At 54.7% G+C, this 22,238-nt stretch overlaps 1 protein-coding gene across 2 annotated transcripts in view; it reads left to right on the top strand.

Moving 5' to 3' along the window:
• The window catches only part of NACC2 (NACC family member 2), a 64,442-nt gene extending 42,940 nt beyond the window's left edge, over nucleotides 1-21,502 (top strand). For both annotated transcript variants that reach the window (XM_074331369.2, XM_019756755.3), the window contains exons 3-6: nucleotides 12,278-12,442; nucleotides 14,654-14,759; nucleotides 15,155-15,252; nucleotides 16,560-21,502. In XM_074331369.2, the coding sequence (XP_074187470.1) occupies nucleotides 12,278-12,442; nucleotides 14,654-14,759; nucleotides 15,155-15,252; nucleotides 16,560-17,062 (872 nt within the window). In that variant the 3' untranslated portion in view covers nucleotides 17,063-21,502. The remainder of the gene's footprint in view (nucleotides 1-12,277; nucleotides 12,443-14,653; nucleotides 14,760-15,154; nucleotides 15,253-16,559) is intronic.
• Nucleotides 21,503-22,238: the final 736 nt, after the last annotated feature.

Raw genomic sequence — 22,238 nt, 5'->3', positions numbered from 1 at the left:
ATTCTCTTAATGTAATTTTGATGTAGTGAACTTTATTAATGTTTTCTCTTTATCAATAGCAGTTTTCACATTTTGTTGAAAGAGTCTTTTTTTTGGTCTGAAGAGCATTGTGACATTCCTCTGTGTACTTTTTTTTAAAAGTTTGATTTACAGTCATTTTAGATTTACAGAGATGTTTAAAGATAAGTACAAAGAACTTCTGTATACTCTTCAGTCACTCACTGGTAAGAATTTGCCGCATTTGTTTTCTCATTCTTTTTCTCTTTCTTTTTTTTTTGAACCATTTGAGAACAAGTTGCAGAGCTTATGCCCCTTTACCCCAAAATACTGAGCATTTCTTGTAAACAAGGACATTCTCTTGCATAAACATAATACAGTGTTCAAAACTCAGGACATTCAATTTCAACTCAGGGCCGTTATGTCATCCACAGTCCATGTTTAAATTTCTCCAGTTGTCTCATGATTGTCCTTTATAGCTGCTGGTTTAGGTCCAGTATTGAATTCAGAATCACACATTGCATTTTGTGGTTATTCTCTTTGGTCCTTTTATTCTAGAATAGTTTCCCAACCTCCATCCTGCAGGACACTTTCCTTTCTGAAGAGTACGGTTCAGTTATTTTGTAGAAAGTCCCTGTGTTTTGGTCTGTCAGGTTTTGTCTCATGATGGGCTGCAGGTTGTGCGTTTCAGCTGGAATTCTACGGAAGCCATGCTGCGTCCTTCTGAGTGTGTCGTAGCAGGAGGCACACGATACCAGTTTGGCTTGATGTTGGTGATGTTACCCTTGATCATTCGGTTAAGGTAACCACTGCCAGGTAAAGTTACTGTTTTCCCTTTGTGAGAAGAGACTGTGCATCGTCAGCCTTTCACTCATCAGTTAGTATTTATTGATGATTCTTTCTACGTTTATCAGTTGGCAGTCTTTTGTGGGAAAGAGCTTCCCCATGTCCCCTACTTTTTAATTTTATTCCACCGTTTATTGCTATTGTTTATTTAGTGTTAGTATAGAGGATTTTATTCTAAAGCATGTTTCTTATTGTCTTGTTCAGCAAAATCATCCAGGCTCATTTCATACTTCCTGTTCCCCAGCCCTGGAATGAGCTGTTTTCCCTTCTAGTGGGAGTGGTGCTTAGAAGCCAAGATCTCGGTGCGAGGCTTACTTATTGCAACTGGTGTGTCATTGTTCTTATTCCCTTTTAACAGTCAGAGCTGGGGATTTATATATTTCAATATCATGGGTTCACACTGATATCTAGAGTCTAATGAAGCACCGCTGGTGCTTCCTTCTCTTCCTTATGTCTGTTTTTCTCCTCTGTCGGTCAAGACTCTGACTTTCCTGTTTTCTTATGAAAGGCTTGTATTTCTTAGTACATGTGGAATTGATTTTTTTAATGTGGTGTGACATGGGGCTCAAGATTTACTTTTTCCCATTAACTTTCCAGTTGATCTACCACTTTTTATTGCGAGGACCACCGTTTTCACACTGCACTGTGACGTCCCCTCTGTTGTCGACCAGATGTCTATAAAATGTGTGAATTCTGGCTGAGCTCTGCTCGGTTCCATTGGTCTCTTTGCTACCGTGGCAAATGCACATCCTCTTAATTTCTCTGTGGTGTCAGTCTTTCAGGTTTTCATTCCTTACCGTTGCCTGGCCTGGGCTATTGTTTGCGTTTTTATATGCCTTTCAGGATCAATTTGTCAAATTCCACACAAGTTGCTGCTAGTTTTTGGTTGGGATTTCATTGACTTTGTAGATGAGTCTGGGATGAACTGATATCTTTATAATAGTGGGTGTATCCCTCCATTTATTTACATCTTTTTCAGTTTTCCTTGGGAATATTTCGTAGTTAATTCTCTGCCCATCTTTTGTTAGATTTATTCCTAGAAATTCAATTTTTGTTTTAATCTACGTGGTATTTAAATTTTTTTCATTGTTTGTTGCTATATAGAAACAATTTGGATCATTTAAAAAATCTGGCCACCTAGATAAAATAACTTACTCTTCTAGTTTACCTACAGATTCTTTTGGATTTTCTCTGCACACAATCATGTCATCTGGTAACAACGGCATTTTTATTTCTTTATTTCTATTCTTAACCTTTTTATTTCCTTTCTTGCCTGACTGGACTGGCCAGAACTCCCAGCCACCCTTGTCACATTTCCAGACTCAGGAAAAGCTTCCACTATTTCATCTTTAAGGAGGATATTTGATGTAGGATCTTTTTTGTGATACACTTTATCAGATTAAGGAAATTCTTTCCTTTTCCTAGGTTAAGGGTTATCCCCCCTCCATACATACATAAGTGTTGCATTTTAGCAAAAGCTTTTTTGCTAAATATTGAAACGTTCATATCGTTTTCCTCTTCTACTCGAAATGTTCTAAATTACATTGATTGCTTTTGGAATATTAAACAAACAAACAGACAAAAAAACCTTGCCTTCTTGGCATTGGTTTGCCCTAATTGTGATGGAGTGTTTTCTTTACATCTCTGGAGTCAACTTCCTACTTTTTTAGGGTTTTGAGGTTTTTTTTTGCCCTTTTGGGGGTGACTGTCCTGAGGTGAGAAGCCCTCCTTGGTGTCCATCTCCTGGAAGGGGCCTCGGGCAGCGAAGGCAGGCGGATGCCAGGTATCCAGCAGTAGCCACATGGAGAGGACCCACCCCCTCTGGCCAGACCCTGAGCACCGAGGATAGAAGACTCTGCAGAGGGTACCCTCCCCTCCATGTGTCCCGAGCTGCAGCCTTAACACGAGGAAACCTGTGAAACGCTCCCCCACAGACAGCACATGCAGTGTGGACGCTGGTGTAGATACCCCAGACCCACATCAGAAGAGGCGAGCTTTCAAGCCGGGGCCCGGGGACAACAGTAAAAGCCACGTGTGTTCGATCAGTGCAGTGAGTGGTCACCAGCCACGCGGCACAAGCCATTCCTTTCCTTATTTGCTAATAATTTCCTGAGGATTTTTGCTGCATGTCGACGAGAGAGCGTGCCCTCTAATTTTCCTTTAAGGGAACATTTCATGGTTTGCTATCAAGGCTATCTGTCTTCATAAACTGATTGGAGACTGATTTCCCTCTTTTTCTTTCAATGATTTGGAAGGGTTTGTATCAGATCGTGCTATTTCTTTCTTAAACATTTGAAATAAGTCACAGTGAAGCCAGTTCAGCCTGCGTCCTTTGCGGGAAGGACGGGTTCAGTGGTCTCTTCGTTCTCGTGTCAGTTTTGGTAAGCTGTGTTTCTCCAGGAGCTTGTTGGCTTCGTCTAACTTTCAGATTTATTGGCATGCATTTGTTCTTAATATCCTCATAAGATCTTTTTTCAAATGTATTTTTCAATTACAGTTGACATACAATATTATATTAATTTCAGGCGTGCAACATCGTGACTTGACGTTTAAATACCTTCCCCGTAAGATCCTTGGAATACCTGTGGCAGGGAGGGGGACATTGTGACATGGGCAGAACTGTCCCCGGGCCTGTTTTAGTCTGGCCCACACACTGAGGACACTGTTTACATTTTTGAAGAGGAAGGCTATGCAACAGAAGCCAGATATGGCCCAGGCAGCCTCAGAGCCTTGCTCTCTGGCCTTCACAGAAGGGCTGAACCTGACCTTGGACTCTGCCGTGTCGTGCTCTCCGTGTTGTTAATTGTGCCCTTTCTCCTTTTGTCTTCATTCAGACTTGCTAGAGATTTTCCATCGTACTAGCCTTTTCAAAGAACCAGCTTGTGGATTTTTTCTCTACTATATATACTTATATGTGTCTTGATTTCACTTCTCCTTTGAACTTAATTGGCTCTTTCCTAGTTTTTGAGGTATTAATACTTTAGATCATTGATTTCTGAGCCTTTTAACGTATATGCACGTAGGGCTGTCCATTTCCTGGTCGGCACTGCTGAAATTCTGCCCCGCAAATTATGAAATGTCATATTTTCATCATCATTGAGTTAAAAGTGTTTTCTAATGCACTGGCGATTTTTTTTTTTTTTTGACCCTTGGGTTATGTAATGGTGTGTTGTTTCGTTTCCAAACACGATTTGGATTTTCTGGTTACCTTTTTATAATTTCTAAATGAAATTCCTTGCAGTCGTAGAACAGACTCAGACCACTTCATTGCTCTGAAGTTTGTTGCGACTTACACACTCTGCGTTGTTGAGCCTAATAAACGTCACCGCTAAGGCGCGTCTTGCTTACCCTTTCATACCTGCTTTTACTCCTCAGGTTGGCGGAACAGATGGGGTGCTGAAGCCTCCGACTGTGGGGGCAGCTTTATTTGCCCTTCCTCCTTCAGTTCTGCCAGTCGTTGTGAGGGTTTGACTTGGGTGTGTGTTCACTGCAGGCTTGTCTCGTCTTCCTGTTGCGTGAGTCCTCTGATCACTGTGGCATAGCCCTCGGTGATACCAGGCGTGTGTCTTGCCGTAAAGTCTGTGTGTTCTCTGCTTGGCGTGGCTACCCCACGCCCTCGGCACCGAGTGACACACCTTTTCCCATCTCTTCCTTTCAAGTTTTCCTTGTCCTTTTGTTTAAGGCTGTCTCTTGGGTTTTGTTTTTTAATCCAGTCTCCACAAACTTTAATTTTTAATTGTAGTATTTAGTCCAGTTACATTGCATTGGTGACATTTTTGAGTTTCGTCTCCCATCTCACTGATCGTTTCCCACGTGTCCCCCTGATCTTCTGTCATTTCTCCACTCCTCCCCTTCTTTCTGGTTAACGAAGTGTTTTATCCGGGTTTCGTTCCCCCTTTCTGAGGCTATTACAAGTTTGCAAGGCCTGGAGATTGCAGCACTCATCCTGACTCACATTTTCCTTACAGGAGAGGCCTTCTGTCACTTTGGGCCCCCGCCCCTCCTGTCACGCTGTCTGTGCGTTTTCAGCTCCACCAACCCTTTTGTTGTGTTGCCGTTTTAAATAGTGGTTTTATATTTATCATTTCTCTCCTCACTCCTCCCTGTGTCTCCCTCTTATCGGGTCCCTGTCTTCACGTGCTTCATGCCAGTGGATTTGGGGGCCTCTCAGTCACGGCAGCACCACACCACACCCTCTGGTCTCCTGGGGCTCCTGTTATATGTGTGTTGTGCTCTCTTCCTGGCCCACATGTCCCAGTGATTTTACTGTTTTCTGACCTGCCTTTTTTTTTGTTTGTTTGTTTTTTTCTGCTTCCGCCTGGATATTTTGTATTGTGTTATTTTCCAGCTCAGACATCTTGTCTGCTCTGTTTAATTGTCTTTCTAGGACTTGATGCTTTCTGTTGATTCTCATTGTCTGGTGCCATTCTCATGTCTTGAACAGTGGGAGCAGTGTGGGGCACTGCCACCTCTCCTTGGTGAGATGACCCGGGACGTCTGATCTAACATTTTCCAAGTTGCTTTTTAGCATTTGGTTCTGTTCCTCGTATTCCTGGTAACGTTTAATTGATGCTGGACTTTGCATAACAATGTTTGTGAGCTCCAAGTAGGCCCCTCCCATGGTGCTGTGACCTCCCAAGCAGGTCAGCCGGTGCTTTTGGGCACAGCCGTTTCTGGGTCTCAACTGAGTGCCTGGGGGTTCCCCAGAGCACCTCCTCCTTGGCAGGCCCCCAAATCCAGCGTTTGTCTATCCGATACTTGAGACACCAAATTCTAGATGTACTCTTTTTAGTTTCTTGGCAGTTGTTTTACTGAATCTCATCTCGCACACTCTGCTTCGTGGTCAGCAGGACCGTTGAGGGAAAGCTGGGAAGACACAGCAGATGCTGGTTCCCAGGGCTGGGACACTGCACACTTGGGGCCCTGCAGCCCCTTCCTGCTTAGCCCGCGGCTGCTGTCCCCTCTCCTGGGCCCTGCAAGCCCAGGCGGCCCTTTTAGATGCAGCTTTTGGGGTTGTTCTTGGTGGGGATTCATCCAGTGGTGGCTGCTCTCTTGTGGCCGCAGTGGTGGCTCTGGGGGGTGACAAGTTAAATGCATTCGGTTTTGCACAGCTGATGCGCACGCATCAGATTATAAAAGCTCACACAGTGGGAAGCTGTTCTCCCTGCTGCCCCTCTGCCCCTCGCTGTCTCTCAGAGGTGCCCACAGTCCACTGTGCATCCTGGGTCTTCCATCTAGCACACGGCGTGCAAGTGTGTGCGTCTCACATAAACACGTTCCCAGAGCCCTGCTGGGTGCCCACAGTGACTAGTGTCACTAGGTCAGTGGACATGGAGGCTGGGTTTGTCTTAAGTACAGCACTGGACGCGCCCAAGGAATTCCCAGAAAGCCAGAGAGCAGAAAGGGGCGGTCAGATGGGCACTAAGAGCTGGGAGGGCTGGGGAACCAGCAAGGGAGCAGGAGACAAAGCAACAAAGCCACTGGATCTGGGCAGGGGCAGCAGCCGGGGCAGTGGGCTTGGTGGCGGCGGTGCCACCTCTGATGGGGATGGACTGAGTTGGACGGGGAGCTGCCCAGAGCGAGTTTCGAGTATTCTGAGCTGTGACCCAGAGGGGCCGGTCAGCCAGACTGGTGGCCCACGGTTCACTCTGGGGTGCTGTCCAGGGTCTGACCTCTCTGCCTGGCATCTTCCCCAGCCCGTGTGCCTGGACCTTCCTGAGCATGGGGCCTGAGACCCCTGCCATGTCCCTTTCCGTCTTGGCTCCCCTGGGGCTCAGGACAGTTGGTGTTTGCACACAAGTCCTCCCCCGTCATGACCTCCTGTCTCCACCTTCCTTTCTGCCTGGCTCTCCCCGCCTGGTTTTTGTCATTTTCTACCCGACACTGTATTTCACTATATAGATGGTTTGAAATGCATCTAGTCCCCACATTTTAGCATCCATGAAATGGGGTGCGTCTTACATTTGGTGGTGTGCCACGGTTACAGTGGTGGCATTTCTGCCTTTTGGCACATAAAGGACAAAAGGATGACAGTGTTGACCGTGACCCTGTCCCTCCCACTCGGGCTTGAGTGCACCTGCAGGAACCGCCACCTGCTGTGTTCCAGGATGCTGGCACTGTGGTGTTCATACAGACGGATGTCCCTGGCGGGTGTGGCCTTTTCAGAACTGCCAATCTGCTTGGTGCTGAGCTGGCAGCTACAGAGATGGCTGACACTGTCCACTGTGCTCTGTTTGTGCGTGAGTGGAGACCGCCTGGAGCAGAGGCCCCCCTGGCATGGGGTCGTGTGGCCTGAGCGTTCACGATACGGGACAGCTCTGTCACCCCAGGGCTCCTCCGTGCTGCTCCCATAGTCACCCTCCCCATTTTTGGCAGCCACTGATCCGCTCTCTGTCCCCATATTTTGTCTTTTGGAGAATGCCATGCAAAAGAACCGTCCTGCACGTGACCATTTGAAACTGGCTTCTGCCCTCGGCCGCATGGATCTGAGTTCATCCGAGTTGTACATCAATAATTGGTCCCTTTATACACATAGCAATCACCCATCGAAGGGATGGTTCCCAGTTTGTCTGTCCCCAGATGCAGGACACTGGGGCTGTTTGCAGTTTGGAGCATTTGAGGACAGAGCTGATGGAAAAATGCCTGCATGGTAGAGGGAGGGGTGTTCTCGGTGGACAGTCCTCACTTCTATGCTGCGTAAATACCTGGAAGTGGAAGTGCCGGGTCACGTGCTCAGTGTACGTCTGACTGTCTAAGAAGCGGAGCAGCTGTTTCCCAGTGCGCCTGTCCGTGTGCCTTGGTTCCCACCCGCTGGGGTCGCCGGCCCAGCGCTTGCTGTGCTCATGGTTTTCAGGCTTAGCCCTTCTCAGAAGGGCAACATGCTGTCTCTTGGTGGCTTGAATTTGCCTTTTGCTGGGAGCTAACGATGTGGCGCGGCTTCTCGTGTGCTAATTTGCCATCTGGATCTTCTCTGGCGAAGTGTCCATCTAGATCTCCAGCCCATTTTGAAAACTGGGCTGCTCATTTTCTACTGTTGCGTTCTGAGAGCGCTCCTTGTACTTGGGACGTGGCTCCTTTATAAGACGTGGTTTGCAGACTTGTCCTCCAGTCTATATCTGGCTTTTCTTTTCATCTTTTGAGACGGGAGTTTTTCATTTTGATGAAGTCTGGTTTATCAGTGAATTGTTTTATGGGTTGTGCTTTGGGGGTCATATCTAAGCTTCTGGCTGAACCTAAGATCACAGGTTTTCTTCTAAAAGTTTTATTGCTTTGTGTCTTGCATTTAGATCTACGATCCCTTTTTGGTCATTTTTGTGTGAGGGGTGAGATTTAGATCGAGGCTGTTTCTGTTTGCGTTTTGCCTGGGTATGACCAGTTACTTGACACCATTTGTTGAACAGGCTGTCACCCCTCCACTGAGTGGCATGTGCACCTTTGTCACTAATCAGCTGAGTGTACTTGAGTGGGTCTGTGTGTGGACCATGAACTGTGTGTGTCTCCATTTACCTGTACATACAGGCTTGGTTACTGATGCTGATAGTCGGTCTTAAAATCAGACGGGGTGATTCAGCATTTTTCTTTCCATTTTTTTTTTTTTTTTAAAGATTTTATTGGGGAAGGGGAACAGGACTTTATTGGGGAACAGTGTGTACTTCCAGGACTTTTTCCAAGTCAAGTTGTCCTTTCAGTCTTAGTTGTGGAGGGCGCAGCTCATCTCCAGGTCCAGTTGCTGTTGCTAGTTGCAGGGGGCGCTGCCCACCGTCCCTTGCGGGACACGAGGAGTTGAACCAGCAACCTTGTCAAGGCTGAGAGCCCACTGAACCATGTGGGAATCGAACGGGCAGCCTTCGGAGTTAGGAGCACAGAGTTCCAACCGCCTGAGCCACCGGGCCGGCCCCTCCTTTACGTTTTTTCGTATTGTGGGAAAACACACATAACATTGACCATCTCAGCCACGTTTCCGTGCCAGCTCACTGGCATTAGGCGCAGTCACCCTGTCGTGCCGCCACCCCCTCCATCATCTCCAGGACTTTCTCGACTCCCCAAACTGACACTCTGTCCCCATTAAACACTCACACCCCTCCCCTCCCCAGTCCCGGCCCCCCATCTACTTCCTGTCTCTGTTGATCTGACTCCTCTGGGGACCTCTTGTGAGGGGGTCCTGCAGGGTTTGTCCTTCTGGGACTGGCAGGTCTTGCTCAGCATGGTGTCCTTAGGTCATAGCGCTTCTTTGCTGGTTGGATTCATGCAGAGTCACAAGGTCACCAAGGCACACGGGGACCCTTTTGGATCCCCAGTCAGAGCCCCGGAGGGCCCACCCACGTGTCCCATGACTGCTTATGCTTTCTTCAGGCAGTGTGACCTGCTTGCCTGCCTGCGATGCTGCTGCCCCATCCACCCAGAGTAGCTATTGTTCCGGATTCATCCATTGAGACCTTTATGACCATGACTCACCTTTCCCACATCCAGAGCGATTACTCACCTCCCAGTACAAACAGCTAACTGCTCTCCCCACACTTCTCTCCACATTTCACGGTGCCAAATATCTGGAGCCCACAATCCTGGAAACCAAGTTGCTGCTGGTTGAAATTGAGCCATGGATGGTGAAGCTGGCAGCTCGCCATATGGCTGGTCCTGGAAGGAGGGGAGGCCTCAGGTCCCCTGTGCCCACCAAGGGGCCTCCTACCACCCTGAAATCTGGCTGGAGTGAGCCGCCCAAAGGCCACCAGGGACATGAGAGCGACCCAGTCACTGTGTCCCCCTGCCCCCACCTCACCCTACACAAGCTCTCCTGGTTTCCAGAACCTAGTTATACCTCGTCCCCTCCGTCCCTGGAAGGGGGAGCAGGGTCAAGGCAGGGGCAAGGAAGGAATTCGGAGCACCTTTCCAGATGCGCAGCTGCCCCCCTCTAGGTATTTTTAGCTGGCGCGACCGCACGTGAGGGGCAGGAATAGAAGGCTCTGCCAGTTCTGGATCCAGCAGCCTCAGGCTGTGCGGGCGGCGTGAGGGCACAAACAACGCGTGCAATCTAGAGAAAGCATACGGGGGAGTTGTGGATCCAGTGAGCGCTCTGTCAATGCCAGGCGCCAGGCGGCCGCGCCTTTGTGGTCACAGCTGGCTGTGGGGAGTGCAGGGGGTGGGAATTCTGTTTGAAAGTGTCCTCCGGTTGTTTTTCCTGTGCTCCCCAGCCCCCCAGGGGTGAGGGGTTGGGATGGGAGATACTTCAGGAACTGTCTGCTGGTCCCTCCCCCAACCCTGCTGTGTCTCACCGGCATGCCTGGTGGGAAGTGCCGCCGCCCCAATAGCCCCTCTCTGACTCTGCCCTGATCTGTGCACTTGGAGGGTCTGCTACCTGGGGAGAACTCCCTTCTTCCGCCTGGAATTGGGCTGCAGCTGGATTTAAAGCACATCATGCGCCCCCACACACAGGCTAGCAGGTGTCCCTCTGCCAAGGGGCTGAGCCCAGGGCATAGGATGCAGGAGTAGCCTGGGGTTCCCTGGGTGGGAATTGGGGTGACTCCAGACCTGGGCAGGGGCTGGAGCAGCAGGTGGGTCCCAGGGACTCTCCTGGGGTTTGGGGGATACTGGCCCTCCAGGGGCTGTGCGCGCCCCCCCCCCCCCCCCCCCCGGAGCTTGGTGCGAAGATAAATTGGGGCTAATTTCATGTCCAGCTGCTCCCGGTTCTGAAAGTCTGGGGGTCAGGGGTGAGGGGAGAGTTGCCAGGGCACTTCCTTGCCTTCCGTCTTCCTGAGGCCCCTTTACAGCAGCCCCCACTCGGCTTCCCCAGGCCCTTCTCCCACCCGGCCTCTCCCACCCCCAGGCTCAGGTGCCTCTGCTGAATTTTCCAGTGACCTAAGAGGGGGTCACAGAAGAGAGGGGACAGGGTCACCTACCCTGAGCCTGCTTGGGGAGCAGTTTCCAGCCTGGCCCTGCCCTCTGGGTATCCAACTTACCGGAAGGTTCTGCAGGCCGTCTCCTGCCCAGGGGCCACTAAGGCTGCTAAGGAGAGCCACCTTCCCCGCAAGGATAATCCAACCCGAGTGGCCATTTGAGCAGCCAGGGGCCTTTCCAACATGCAGACCCTACCTGTGGCGGGTGAGGGAGGGAGGGACGGGCCCTGGGAGCCTCTACCCGCAGGCCCTGCTACCCAGCCAGGTGTGCAGGGGGCCACCCTGGAGCAGGTGTGAGTCCTCAGTGATGACAGCTGGCTGGGAGCAGGTGGCCCTCCCAGGAGATGACCCAGAGTCGCCCATATACAGGGGGCATGCCTTCTGTCTGGGCCAGGTGAAGAGTGCTAGGCTGGTGGCAGCGTGCCCTGTGAAGGGGGGCTGTGGGGGGAGGAAGGCAGTCTGTGCCCTGGAGCCCTGGTCTGTGCAGGCCTCCCGCTGATCCCGCAGAAAATGAGGAGGGTCTGTAAGGAAATGAGGGGGCTCTGGGAGCTGGAGGTACGGGGCAGGACGGGGTATAGAGCCCGGTGGGGCTGGGTCCTCTCCATGCAGTGTTGGCCCCCACCCTGCCTGGCTACCTGAACCCCTGACTGGGCACAACCCCCTCAGCCTCCCAGCACCTGATATAGCAGTGGGTGTGGGGGTGCCAGCAAGTGCCCAATGACTTGGGGCCTCTGTGTGCACCACAGGGGAACCCCCACCCTGGCCACAGGAGAGAGACCCAGAGGGCACATGGCAGGCCAGGCCCAGGTGGGTGGTCAGGAGGGCAGGGGCAGACCTTCCCACTTGTGCCCAGTGTGGCTTGGGGACATCAGAGGGGCCTTACTCTCCTCACCTTTATAGCTGCAGGTCTGGCTCCTTCAGGGATCTCTGACTATCCCTCAGTAGTGGTTTGTCCGGAACATTCCCAGATGCCACATCTGCCCTGCCAGGCTATGCCCCCACCCGACTTTACTGCTGGCAAATACTTACGGAGCTGCTGCTTGGCTAGGCGTCTCTGATGTAGGCTCAGGGAAGTGCCCACTCAGGAGCCCACTCTGCTGCGTCCCCACTTGCAGACCTGCTCTGTGCCCTCTGCCCTCGTTCCTGTCTGACCCGCCAGCCCCCACCTGGTGGTTGTCTCCCAGGAACCTCCCAGGCCCTCAGCAACTGTCATGTTTCCCCGAAACTAAGACCAGGTCTTATATTAATTTTTGCTCCAAAAGATGTCATCCCGAAAAATCACGCTAGGTCTTATATTCCGATTAGGTCTTATTTTTCAGGAAACACAGTAGTTCCCAGGCCTGGCCGGGCAACTGTCACCTGCCTTCCTCCTTGTTTGCTTGCTTACTCTGGTCCTCCCTGCAGAGGGTGGGACCAGGCAGGCAGGGAGTGGGTCTAACCTGGGCCCCAGGGACCATGAAGGGTGGGCACGGGAGCGGGTCTGGCTGGGCCTGCCTGGGGCTCCTCCCGGGGACCCCCTGAGTGGGTCGGTTCTGTGCCCACAGTGCAAGAGAAACCAGAGCCTGTGCCGCTGGAGAGCCGCTCCTGCGTCCTCATCCGCAGAGACCTCGTGGCCCTGCCCGCCAGCCTCATCAGCCAGATCGGGTACCGCTGCCACCCCAAGCTCTACTCAGAGGGCGACCCCGGCGAGAAGCTGGAGCTGGTGGCAGGTGAGGCCTGGCGGTGCCCCGCTCTTATATGCAGATGCCCCCTTGTGTATTTGTTCTTTAGCACTGTGAGCGATGTGCTCATCACCGATCAGTCACAAACAGAACATCTTATATTTCCCCTAATTTCCTTTTAGAAGAATGTATCATTAAGAGGAGTTATTCAATTGAATTAATTTAGCATTTTAATTGAATCCCCTGGGCTGATCTCGCTTCTGATTGGCAGGCCAGCAATCCTGGGGCGGCAATCACGACTGTGTTTTAATTTAGGTCACAGATAAAACCAAGTGGAGTACAGTTTACTAGCCCCCCGTCCCCCGCCCCTGAGGTGTCCCATTGCCTCCGCTGCAGGGTGACGGCTAAAGGCATGGAGTTGGCGCTTTTCTGTAGCAGAACCAACACGATTGAGTCAGAGGCGCGTTAGGGCTGGTGCCTCTGTCAGAAATATTTCTCCCTTCAGTGTCGGGATCTGGTTTTTAGATTTTTAAGGATATTCGAGTGGAAGATGGAAATAATGACACTGCCACTCTGGCTGGTAGACATGGAGCATTTTCCAGGGATCGCTCCCCTCACGGGGCTGGGGCGGGGGTGGGGGGCAAACATGGGCTGCCCAGGACCATGGGCACCTCCCACCTCCTCAGGTCTCTGTGTGGGTCCTCCACCAGCCGCCGGGTCCCCTATCAGCCGCTGCACCCCAGAAGCATCGTGGGGCTCTTTCAGACCTGTCCCCTCTACAGGGAACCACTGGCACAGAGGGTGGCCTCCCCTTTCAGCTGACAGGACAGCAGCTGGGTGGTGAGGCTGGTCTGGCCAGGCCGGTGGGGTGGGACCACACCAGGCTGTGCCCTGAGCCCCTGCCTCTGCTGCTGTCGCTGTTCTCGGCAGGGCCTGGCGGGGCCCCTGTCCGGGAGGTGCCAATGTGGGGCTGTGATGGGTAGTGAGAGGCCGTGGGGTAGGTTCCCTGGCTGAGGGCTCGCTGTGAGGGCATGGCCCCAGGGGGTGCCTTCCTGCAGCAGCCTGTCCATCAGTGTTTGGGGCTGGGTGGGGGGCAAGGGCTAGCCGCCTTCCCGGGTCTGGCCCGCAGCTGGACTTCAGGTTGTCGGGCCCCACCCTGCCCCAGCACCCCCTTTGCATATCTCCCCACAATGAGGGGGTGTCTAGCTCTTGTGTCTCAGGGTGACCTACTCTGCTATTGAGTTTGAGGCTCTGCAGACATGAGATGGGTGGACGTGAGGCCCTCAGGGACACCTGGCATGTCGTGGCCGGGGACTGTGGGACACCACTGAGCAGACGCCCTGATAATAATAGCCTTGTGTCTCTTGAACCCATGGCTGCCAGCTCCCCAGAGACTTGGCTCGTGGAGGAGACGTTGCTAAGTTAGGAAAGGCCCCCTCTGTCCACCAACCTGGGAGCCCCCCAGGAAGAGCAGGGCCTTGTATCGTCCTTCCAGCGGCCCCCCAGGAGGGAGCCCTGCCTTTCCTCTGTCCCAGTAAGCATATCGGGTACACACTCAGATCACAGAGAAAGGCCAGAAAAGACGTGGCCGTCCCAGAAGAGAGCCCCTGAGGCCGGGAGCACCGTGTGTGCCCTTCGCTGCTTTTCACACTGTTTCTCCTCCTCCTGACTCGTGTGTGAGTTCGTTTCCCACAGGTGACATCAGTGTAAGTGGACGCCTCCCCGAGCTCCTGGCAGGTCCCACCTGCCATCTCAGCCCTTTGTGAGCAGCCTGGTGAGGTGCCCGGGCCTGTCAGGTTTCTCAGGATAAAGAGCACTGCGTGGGCTTGCTGGTTGCACCTCGGCCCTGGGCTGGCGGTTCCCTCCCTGCGCGCCCCACGGAGGCCCCAGGCAGGCCCCCATGAGCCGGCCCCCCCTCACTGTCTGTGACTCTGGTCTTCGGGAAGGGACCTTGAGACAGGGTAGAGTGTTCCCTGACCCCCACCGAGCCAGGGCGTTCCCATGAAGCTGGAAGGGTAGTTTGGGGATGGCCTTTGAGCGTGCCACCGAGGCTGCCTCCTCCAGTGACAGTGCCTCAGCACCCCAAGGCAAGTCTGGGGCGACATTTCCAGCCCGCGAGGCCCCAGGCCTGGGTGGGCACCTGCTGGGTGGCTGTGGTCAGGAAGGCCGCCTGCTGCCCAGTGTGTGCCCCTTCCGGCCGTAGCAGCACCCAGGGAGGCCATGCCCTGGGCCTCACTGTCCTCTGTCTGGCGGTTGCAGGCTCCGGGGTCTACATCACTCGCGGCCAGCTGATGAACTGCCACCTGTGTGCGGGGGTGAAGCACAAGGTGCTCCTGAGGCGGCTCCTCGCCACCTTCTTTGACAGGTGGGTCCTCGGCTGCAGAAGCTCCTAGAGCCTCCTTGAGCGGTGAGCTGTCGGCCTCAAGGCTTCGGCTTCACACTGCAGTGTCGGACTGAGGGCCGCTCGGTCCCGGGCAGGGGCATGTCCACCTGGCCAGGACCTGGGTCTGGGGAGGGCTTGGGCCCCCCCCAACAAAGTGACACGGGTGGGTCAGAGCAGCCCCTTCCCCTGAGGGGCTTTCCGTTCTCCCCTCCACGGGACTTGGAGGGCACGGGCCTGCTCCCCCCACTGCACCCCAACCCCTGCGAGTGAGCACCAGTCCATGAGTGAGACCAGGTGGCCCCCATCCAGCAGGTGAGCGGGAAGTCCCGTCCTGCCGTCACCTGTGGCCAGGGACTCACTCCGCCTCCCTCTGCTAGGAACACGCTGGCAAACAGCTGTGGCACAGGCATCCGTTCCTCTACCAGTGACCCAAGCCGCAAGCCACTGGACAGCCGGGTCCTCAATGCTGTGAAACGTAAGGGGGCCTGGGGCCTGGTGCGGGTGGGGGGTCTGGAGGAGCTCGGGAAGCCCCTCGGTCTCAGCCTGGGAAAGGCAGCTTCTCTCCAGCACCAGAGAGGGGAGAGCAGCTCCCGGGAGCAAGTCTCCAGGTGTGAACGTCCCTGGTCGGTTTCCAAGCATGATGAATTCAGCTGCGAAACTATTTTAATATGTGAAATAGATCTAATTTTCCTTTTTGAACAAAACCCCTTATTTACATTTGGAGGTTATTTTGAGCCTTTGCCATCTGCTCAGCGGCTTCTGCCTCCCGCGCCTGGGCGCGCGGGGGTGGAGCCCGGCCATCTCCGTGGCTGACGCCTCCCCGTCCCGCAGCCCCATCTCGGAAGAAGCCAGCCGGTGCCTGGTGAGGGCCACCCTGACCAAATGCACGTCCTCCTGTAGCTCTGGGCACCCAAAACACTGTCTCAGCTTCTTGCTTAAAAAACATCCCTTGATTTAGAGCAAAGAGGGGCCTTTGTGGTAGGGGATTATGTCCCAAAGTGTGGGGTGCTGGGAAGGGGGCGTGTCTACCTGGACAGGACTGGGTCTGGGGAGGGCTTAGGGGTGTCAGTGGGGGCTGGCATGGGGGACCTGCCTCCTGGCTCCATGCCCTTGGAGAGCTGGGTCTTGTGGCTCCTGGTAGAGAAAGGAGGGGGGGGTTATTGTTAGTAATGGTGTAATGATGGTGATGCCATGGCTGCTTGCTCCCTCTTCTGTCCTCACTGCTCGTCCAGGCCCTGCCCTGAGTCCTGTTCTGGCCAGGGCGGGGATATCAGTCAGGCTTGTCTCACCCGGCCCTCAGATCCAAGGTGGGCGGGACAGAGGGGAAAAGTGAGGCCCGGAGATGCCAAGGGGCCTTTCCAAGGCCACACAGCCATCCAGTTGTCAGGGAGGGGCCGGAGCCCGCTGGGCCCTCTGTGGTCACAGCCGATTGTCTCTCCTGCCCCGGACATTCTGGCCAGAGACTGTCCCAAAGCGTGGCGTGGCCGTCGGGGCTGAGCTGTGAGAAGGGTGACTGCTGGTCTTCAAGATGAGGTCAGAACAGACCTGCATGGCCACGTGGTCTCGGTACCAGTGGGGAGCACGATGGAGGGCAGTCCCTGGAGGTCCCCCATCCTTTGTGCCCCCTGGCCCAGGAGTGGCCACTCTCACATGGCTGCCCTGACCCCGAGGCCCATGCTGGTTGTCTCGGCTCCGTGGCCCCTTGGGAGGCAGACCCGAGGGTGAGCAGTCGTGGCCCCCCGCAGCGGCCCCCTCACGCCCGCCTCCCCCCTGTCCTCGCAGTGTACTGTCAGAACTTCGCCCCCAGCTTCAAGGAGAGTGAGATGAACGTGATCGCTGCGGACATGTGCACCAATGCCCGCCGTGTCCGGAAGCGCTGGCTGCCCAAGATCAAGTCCATGCTGCCCGAGGGCGTGGAGATGTACCGCAGCGTCATGGGCTCGGCCGCCAGCGCGCCCCTCGATGCCGAGTTCCCGCCGGCCACGGCGGCGCAGGTGTTCGAGCAGCGCCTCTACACCGAGCGCCGGGGCGAGGCCGCCACCATCGTGGCTCTGAGAACTGACAACGTGAATGTCGATCTGGGCGCCACCGCCAATCCTGCCTTTGAAGCTGGCGAGGAGGCCGACGGCGCCGGCTCCGTCATCCAGGAGGTGGCAGCGCCCGAGACGCTGCCCCCCGACGGTCAGAGCCCCCCGCAGCCCTTCGAGCAGGGCAGCGCCAGCTCCAGCCGGCCCCAGACACCGGCAGCCAGGAGACAGGAAGGCACCTATGCAGGGACCTTGTAGAGGGCTCGTCAGGGACTGTGCTAGCTGCTTGCATGCGTTACTAATACAAACAAATGTGATCAAGCCACTTACCTACTGAACTGCTGTTGCCTGAAAAAAATGTGATTTTTATTCTGCTTGTATTTAAAATCTATGAAGGAAACAAACGCATTCGTGACACTGTAAACAATTAGGCCACTGGCGGCCTGGCTGCGAGAAAGACCCCAGGGCCCCTTTTGATACCCTAGGTCAGTCTCCAAGTCGTAGCTGCCCCTCCCTCTTCTTGGGGAGGGGGCGAGAGGCAGGCCACCAAGCCCTGGTGCCCAGCCCTGTTCAGCCTCCCACCCTTCTTGCTCTCTGCCTGGACGAAGCCAGGGGCCTGTGGCGTGGGGGCATGTGTCCTTACCTACCTGTGAGGACCCCCCCCCCGCCACTCCACCCCCTTCACCATGGCCAGGGCTGGGCCCCCAGGGGCCAAACTCCTTGTTTTTCCTTCTGAGAGACTCGGGGTCAGACCTGCTGGGTCCATGTGGTGTGTGTGGGGTGTGGGTGTGTGCAAGCGAGTGAGCGTGTGCGTCTGAGTGTGTGCGGGGAGCAGTGGTGACAGCACAGGGAGGGGCGAGGGTGGTTGGCTGTGTCTGCTCTCCCGCCCCCACAGCTCACGGGCCCTCCGTCCGCCTGAGTCTCGCTGTCCTGTGGGGCGGGAGACCATCACCCCATTGCACCCACACCGTCCTCGGCCTTGTTGGGATTTTGTTTTTGTTGATTTGTTTTCGTCCTGATTTAGATCTATTTCATACATGGTTTGGGAACTTTCAGACCCAAAGAGCAAAAAATTGGGGAGGATTGGAGGTCCCTGCCCTCAACCCACTGTGGCTTCGGGTAGGGTCATCTGTATACCATGTCCCTCCACCCTGGGGCCAGGTCCCACTCACCTCCCACTGGGGACAGGCAGTCCCCAGAAATGCAGCCGGGGTGTGTGACAAGGTGGAGGCCACTCAGGCCAGCAGGGCAGGGCTGCTTGGTTGAGAGCAGGGGCTGGGAGGGCCTTTCCATCCTGTGCTCTGAGCCCTGGGGTACGTGCCAGAGGCTGTGGGTGGGTGAGTGGTGGGTACAGGCCTGAGGTGGGGCAGTTGGCAGGGGTACCCAGGGCAGCAGGTGCAGAAGGTCTGGAATGTGGGGGGGAGGAGCAGCAAGGAAGGGCCCTTAGAGTTTGGTGGTTTGTTTGAGGCTGGAATGTTCCCTTTGAAGCTTAATTGCTGGTTTTGGGGGGAGAGGGGCACAGGTTGTCCAAAGTGCTCATGTAGCCACTGGCCCAGGGGCTCTACATCAGCCCTCAGGCATGGCCAGAACACCTCCTCCATCCCAGACTTAAGGGAGCTCTTGTGCCTCCATCCCCAGCGCTCTGCCTGTGTGTATGCACAAGGCTGGGCAGGGGGCGCTCAGCCCCACCCAGGACCCACAGGACACCCGGGAGTCCCCCAGCTGCAGAGCTGTGTGCCGGGTCCCACCGTGGGCAGCCTGGGGTGGGGGTGTCTGGCTCTTTCCCACTCGAGTTCCTCATGCCTGCTGACCGCCACCCTTTCTGTGGGAGAGGCCCTGGGGGAGATATGGGGGAGGGGCTCCTTCCCAGACTGCATGCAGCGTCCTGGGCGCATCCAGCCAGGCCAAACACATGCCTGCCCTCCAGAAAGATCTGACAGCTTCTGGAAAGGGGTGGGAGGACCCTGGGTGGCAGGCAGGCATGTGGACGCTAATCTCAGCCCCTCTCCTGAGTAGAGAAGTCCAAGCTCTGGTCTTGGGCCTGAAAGGGCTCCAGCTCCTGCTGGGGCTTCGAGTAACCACCTGGCCCCAAGCCGGCCTCTCTCTGCGTCTTCCTCCCCTGTCTGAGCCCCGGGCCCACAGGCCACTAGGAACCAGGACCAAGTCCTCCTGGAATTGGGAGGAGGCCACAATCCCTAGCATCCTCGGGTGGCCACAGGGCAGTGGAGGTGCCCGTGAGTGAGGTTGACCCCCGCCCATGTCCCCTCTGGAGTGTCCCTTTATCTGCCTCTTTCCCCACCCCCCCAAATTTGCACTTTAATTTGAGCGTCCCTGGGGACCTTCAGGAGACAGGCCCTCCTGCCCTGGCTGTTGACAGAAGGGCTCTCTCTGTCTCCCTCTCTCTCCTCTGCTCTAAAGTGGGCATGGCCCCCCACGCGGGGCCAGGACAGAGAGGGGTGCCGCACAGAGAAGGCCTGACCGCTGCCCAGGCCAGCACAATGTCCTGTGACCTCTGCCCCTTAATTGTTTATAATCGCCGTCTGTTTTGTGTTCTGGGTAAGGAAGGCAAGAGCTATAGGTGACACTTTAATCATTAAATGTGAATGGGTTCTGAGCTCTCCGTGCCCCCGGTGGGCCGGGCGAGCGTTTTGCACTAAATGTGTCCCGCGGTGGACCTGGTCCGGAGCGTTTGCAGACGGGCATGGCTGATGATTGTATCTGTGGGGCGTCTCTCCGCGTCCTGAATGTTCCGCGGGGCGGGCGGCAGCCTGGGCTCGGAGGGGCCTTCCAGAGTGCCTTAGCGTCTTTTGATCATTTTTCCCAAGGAAAACCAATTAAGAAAACCGGACCCTCCCCCTCCTCTGTTTACAAGACGACTAATTCCTGTCCTGTCAGCGTGATCCTGACACCCAGACCCTGATGTTGGAGAGACGAGCCACTCAGTATTTATGACGTGTCTGCACCTTTATTCCTAAGCTTGACTATTAGCAATACACATATACTACATAGAGACTATTATAGAGCTAAGTCATAGCAGCGCCTTTTTGGGGAGCAGAGGGGACTGGATGGCATGGTAGCTGATGTGGCCGCTGGCTGGATGGGCAGCTGCCTGTCCCCAGCCCCCGCGGGATGAGAGGTGCTGCAGGAGGCGGCTGGGGTGGAGTACACGAGGTCCCTCGGAAGGGACCGGGAAGTGACAGATACTGTGAGCTCGGGTGGGGCCTACCCCCCTGGCCTGCGTGCCTCGGTACTTGAACTCTGTCTGTTTTCTGCACTGTGTCTGGCCTCGCCCAGAGTTTTCTGTGGTCGCATAACCTTGTGTTGGATTCTGTTGTCTTACCTTGCCCCTGAATGTGGACTAGAGGCCGGGGGGGAGAAACTCCAGGCGTGCAGCCAGCGGCCCCCGCCCGGTGTCTGGGGCTGGGTGACTGTGGCCTAGTGGAGGCTTAGGAGCCTGGTGTACTTCTCCTGCGGGGACACTCATTCTGTGTTTGTGTTCAGAGCTGGGAGGAGGGCAGAGGTGCGGGCTGGGAGGGGCAGGGAGGCCCAAGCAGCCTGCCCCGGGCTCTGCGGGGACGCTGGGGTGCCGGCCCTGAACGGCAGGAACGTTCTAGCACCGGCCCAGTGCACCCCCAACCATTTACCCTTAGATTCCCCTCAGACAGCTTGGTTTTGTGGAAATAAGTTGCTGCGGTAGAAAAAGACCGATTGCTCATTAACCAACTGAAAAGTCCGAGGGGCCTGTGTCTGCCTCTGCCAGCAGCGGGTCCTACACGCAGAATCGAGAGTCCGCAGCCCTCTCGAGCTTTAGCTTCTGTTTCAGAGTGTTGCTGCTGCCGAAATCCGTCGTTTTGTCTGTCGCCAGCCGGCTCCGAGCGTCGCCTGCCGGAGACCCGAGGCCGTTAGGGCTTGGTACAAGATGTTTCTAACGTGGCAAAGGTTTGGGGGTTTTGTTTGTTTGTTGTATTTCTCTGAAAAAAAAAGTGAACAGGAAAATGATACAGAATCTAGAGCATTCAGATCGGACAAACCTGCTTGAATTCTGATCAGTCGCTTTGCTTCATTGTTAGCGTTTTGCACATGATTGTAATTTTTATGTCAACAGAAGCCAAAACCTGCAATACTATTTTTAGCAGACAAAAAAAAAGAACCAAGTATAAAATGTATACATATTTTTGACTTGAACATTTGGATGGCACGGCTGCAGACAGACCATTCGCCCTCTGCACGCAGTGTTTGGGAAAAGAGACTTTTCAAAGGAGCCGGTTGTCGAGTCTGCTGAGGGGTTAGGTCCTACTGTAACTCACGACTGTTAAGAAACAAGGAAATCAAATAAACTGTTCCTGTTTAAAGGCTGGTTTCACATACCACTGACCGATTTCAGCCACAGAAGATGCTAGCTGTGTTTTCGTTGTTGTTTTTTCTCTAAAGATGGGGGAAACCTTTGTTCTTCCTGTGTCCTCAGTCCCGGTGCTGCCACTCCGCAGTCGAGACTGTTGCTTCTTAGCCATGGCTGACGCTGTATCAGTAACTCAACCTACAGAAACGTCTGCCAGCGACCAGGAAACAGGGCTCCTAGCCTGCTGAGAGCCTCTAAGGTGGAAATCCGTTACAAAGAGACAACAGGATGTGATTGTTAATTGTAAAGCGCTTTGTAAAATTCACATTTACAGAATAATAAAGTCAGTTCAAACCCAAGTTGCCTGCACTTTGCTTGACCAAGGGCTTGTGGGGGGAGGCATTGAGGAGCCAGGGAGGGGGTTTTGGGCCGTTGGAGACAGTGACCAACTATCCCAGGATGACATCAGGATCCAGGAGCCCCAGTATGGGAACGGACCATCACCAAGCTCACTGCCCACTGTCCACCCCCCTTCATGTCTTATAAGGAAAGGGGGCTGGCGGGCAGGAGGTCCTGGGGGAGGTCACGTGTCTGAGACAGGGCCTCTCCTTTTCTTTTTATTGTCTGCCACCTGGAAAAGCCACCTCACCTGGCTCACCTGCCAGCCATCTGCCAGGTGTGCAGATGCCTCCCGGCCCCCTTCTGCTGCACCGGGCTCGCCCCCACGTGGACGTAGGGGGAATTGCAAGTAGGTGGAGCGGGTCACCTGGCCCACTGGGAGGCCCTGGAGCCAGGCCCATGCACTCCATCTCCCAACTGTCTCTGTAAGTGTCCTCCCCACCTCCCCAGTCCAGGCCAGGGCTGGGGTCCTCAGATTCAGGCCTGGCAGCCATCCCCCCTTTCTTCCTGTGTTGGATCCACAAGAACCTTTCTGAGATCCCCCTGGGCCCAGGCAGGCGGGGTTTTGCATCAATGTGTCCAGTGCGTGTGGGTCAGGGCTCTGGCCCTCGCACTTGCTTCCTACAGCTGGACGCCTGCGTGGCGGGGTCCTCACTTCCTTCTGTCCTGCTATGGTCTCGTCCGAGTGGCCACGCT

Source organism: Rhinolophus sinicus, chromosome 16 (assembly GCF_057876585.1).
Source record: "Rhinolophus sinicus isolate RSI-liver-muscle chromosome 16, RSI-T2T, whole genome shotgun sequence".
In the NCBI taxonomy this organism is placed as follows: Eukaryota; Metazoa; Chordata; class Mammalia; order Chiroptera; family Rhinolophidae; genus Rhinolophus; species Rhinolophus sinicus.
This window is presented reverse-complemented; position numbering and strand designations above follow the sequence as displayed.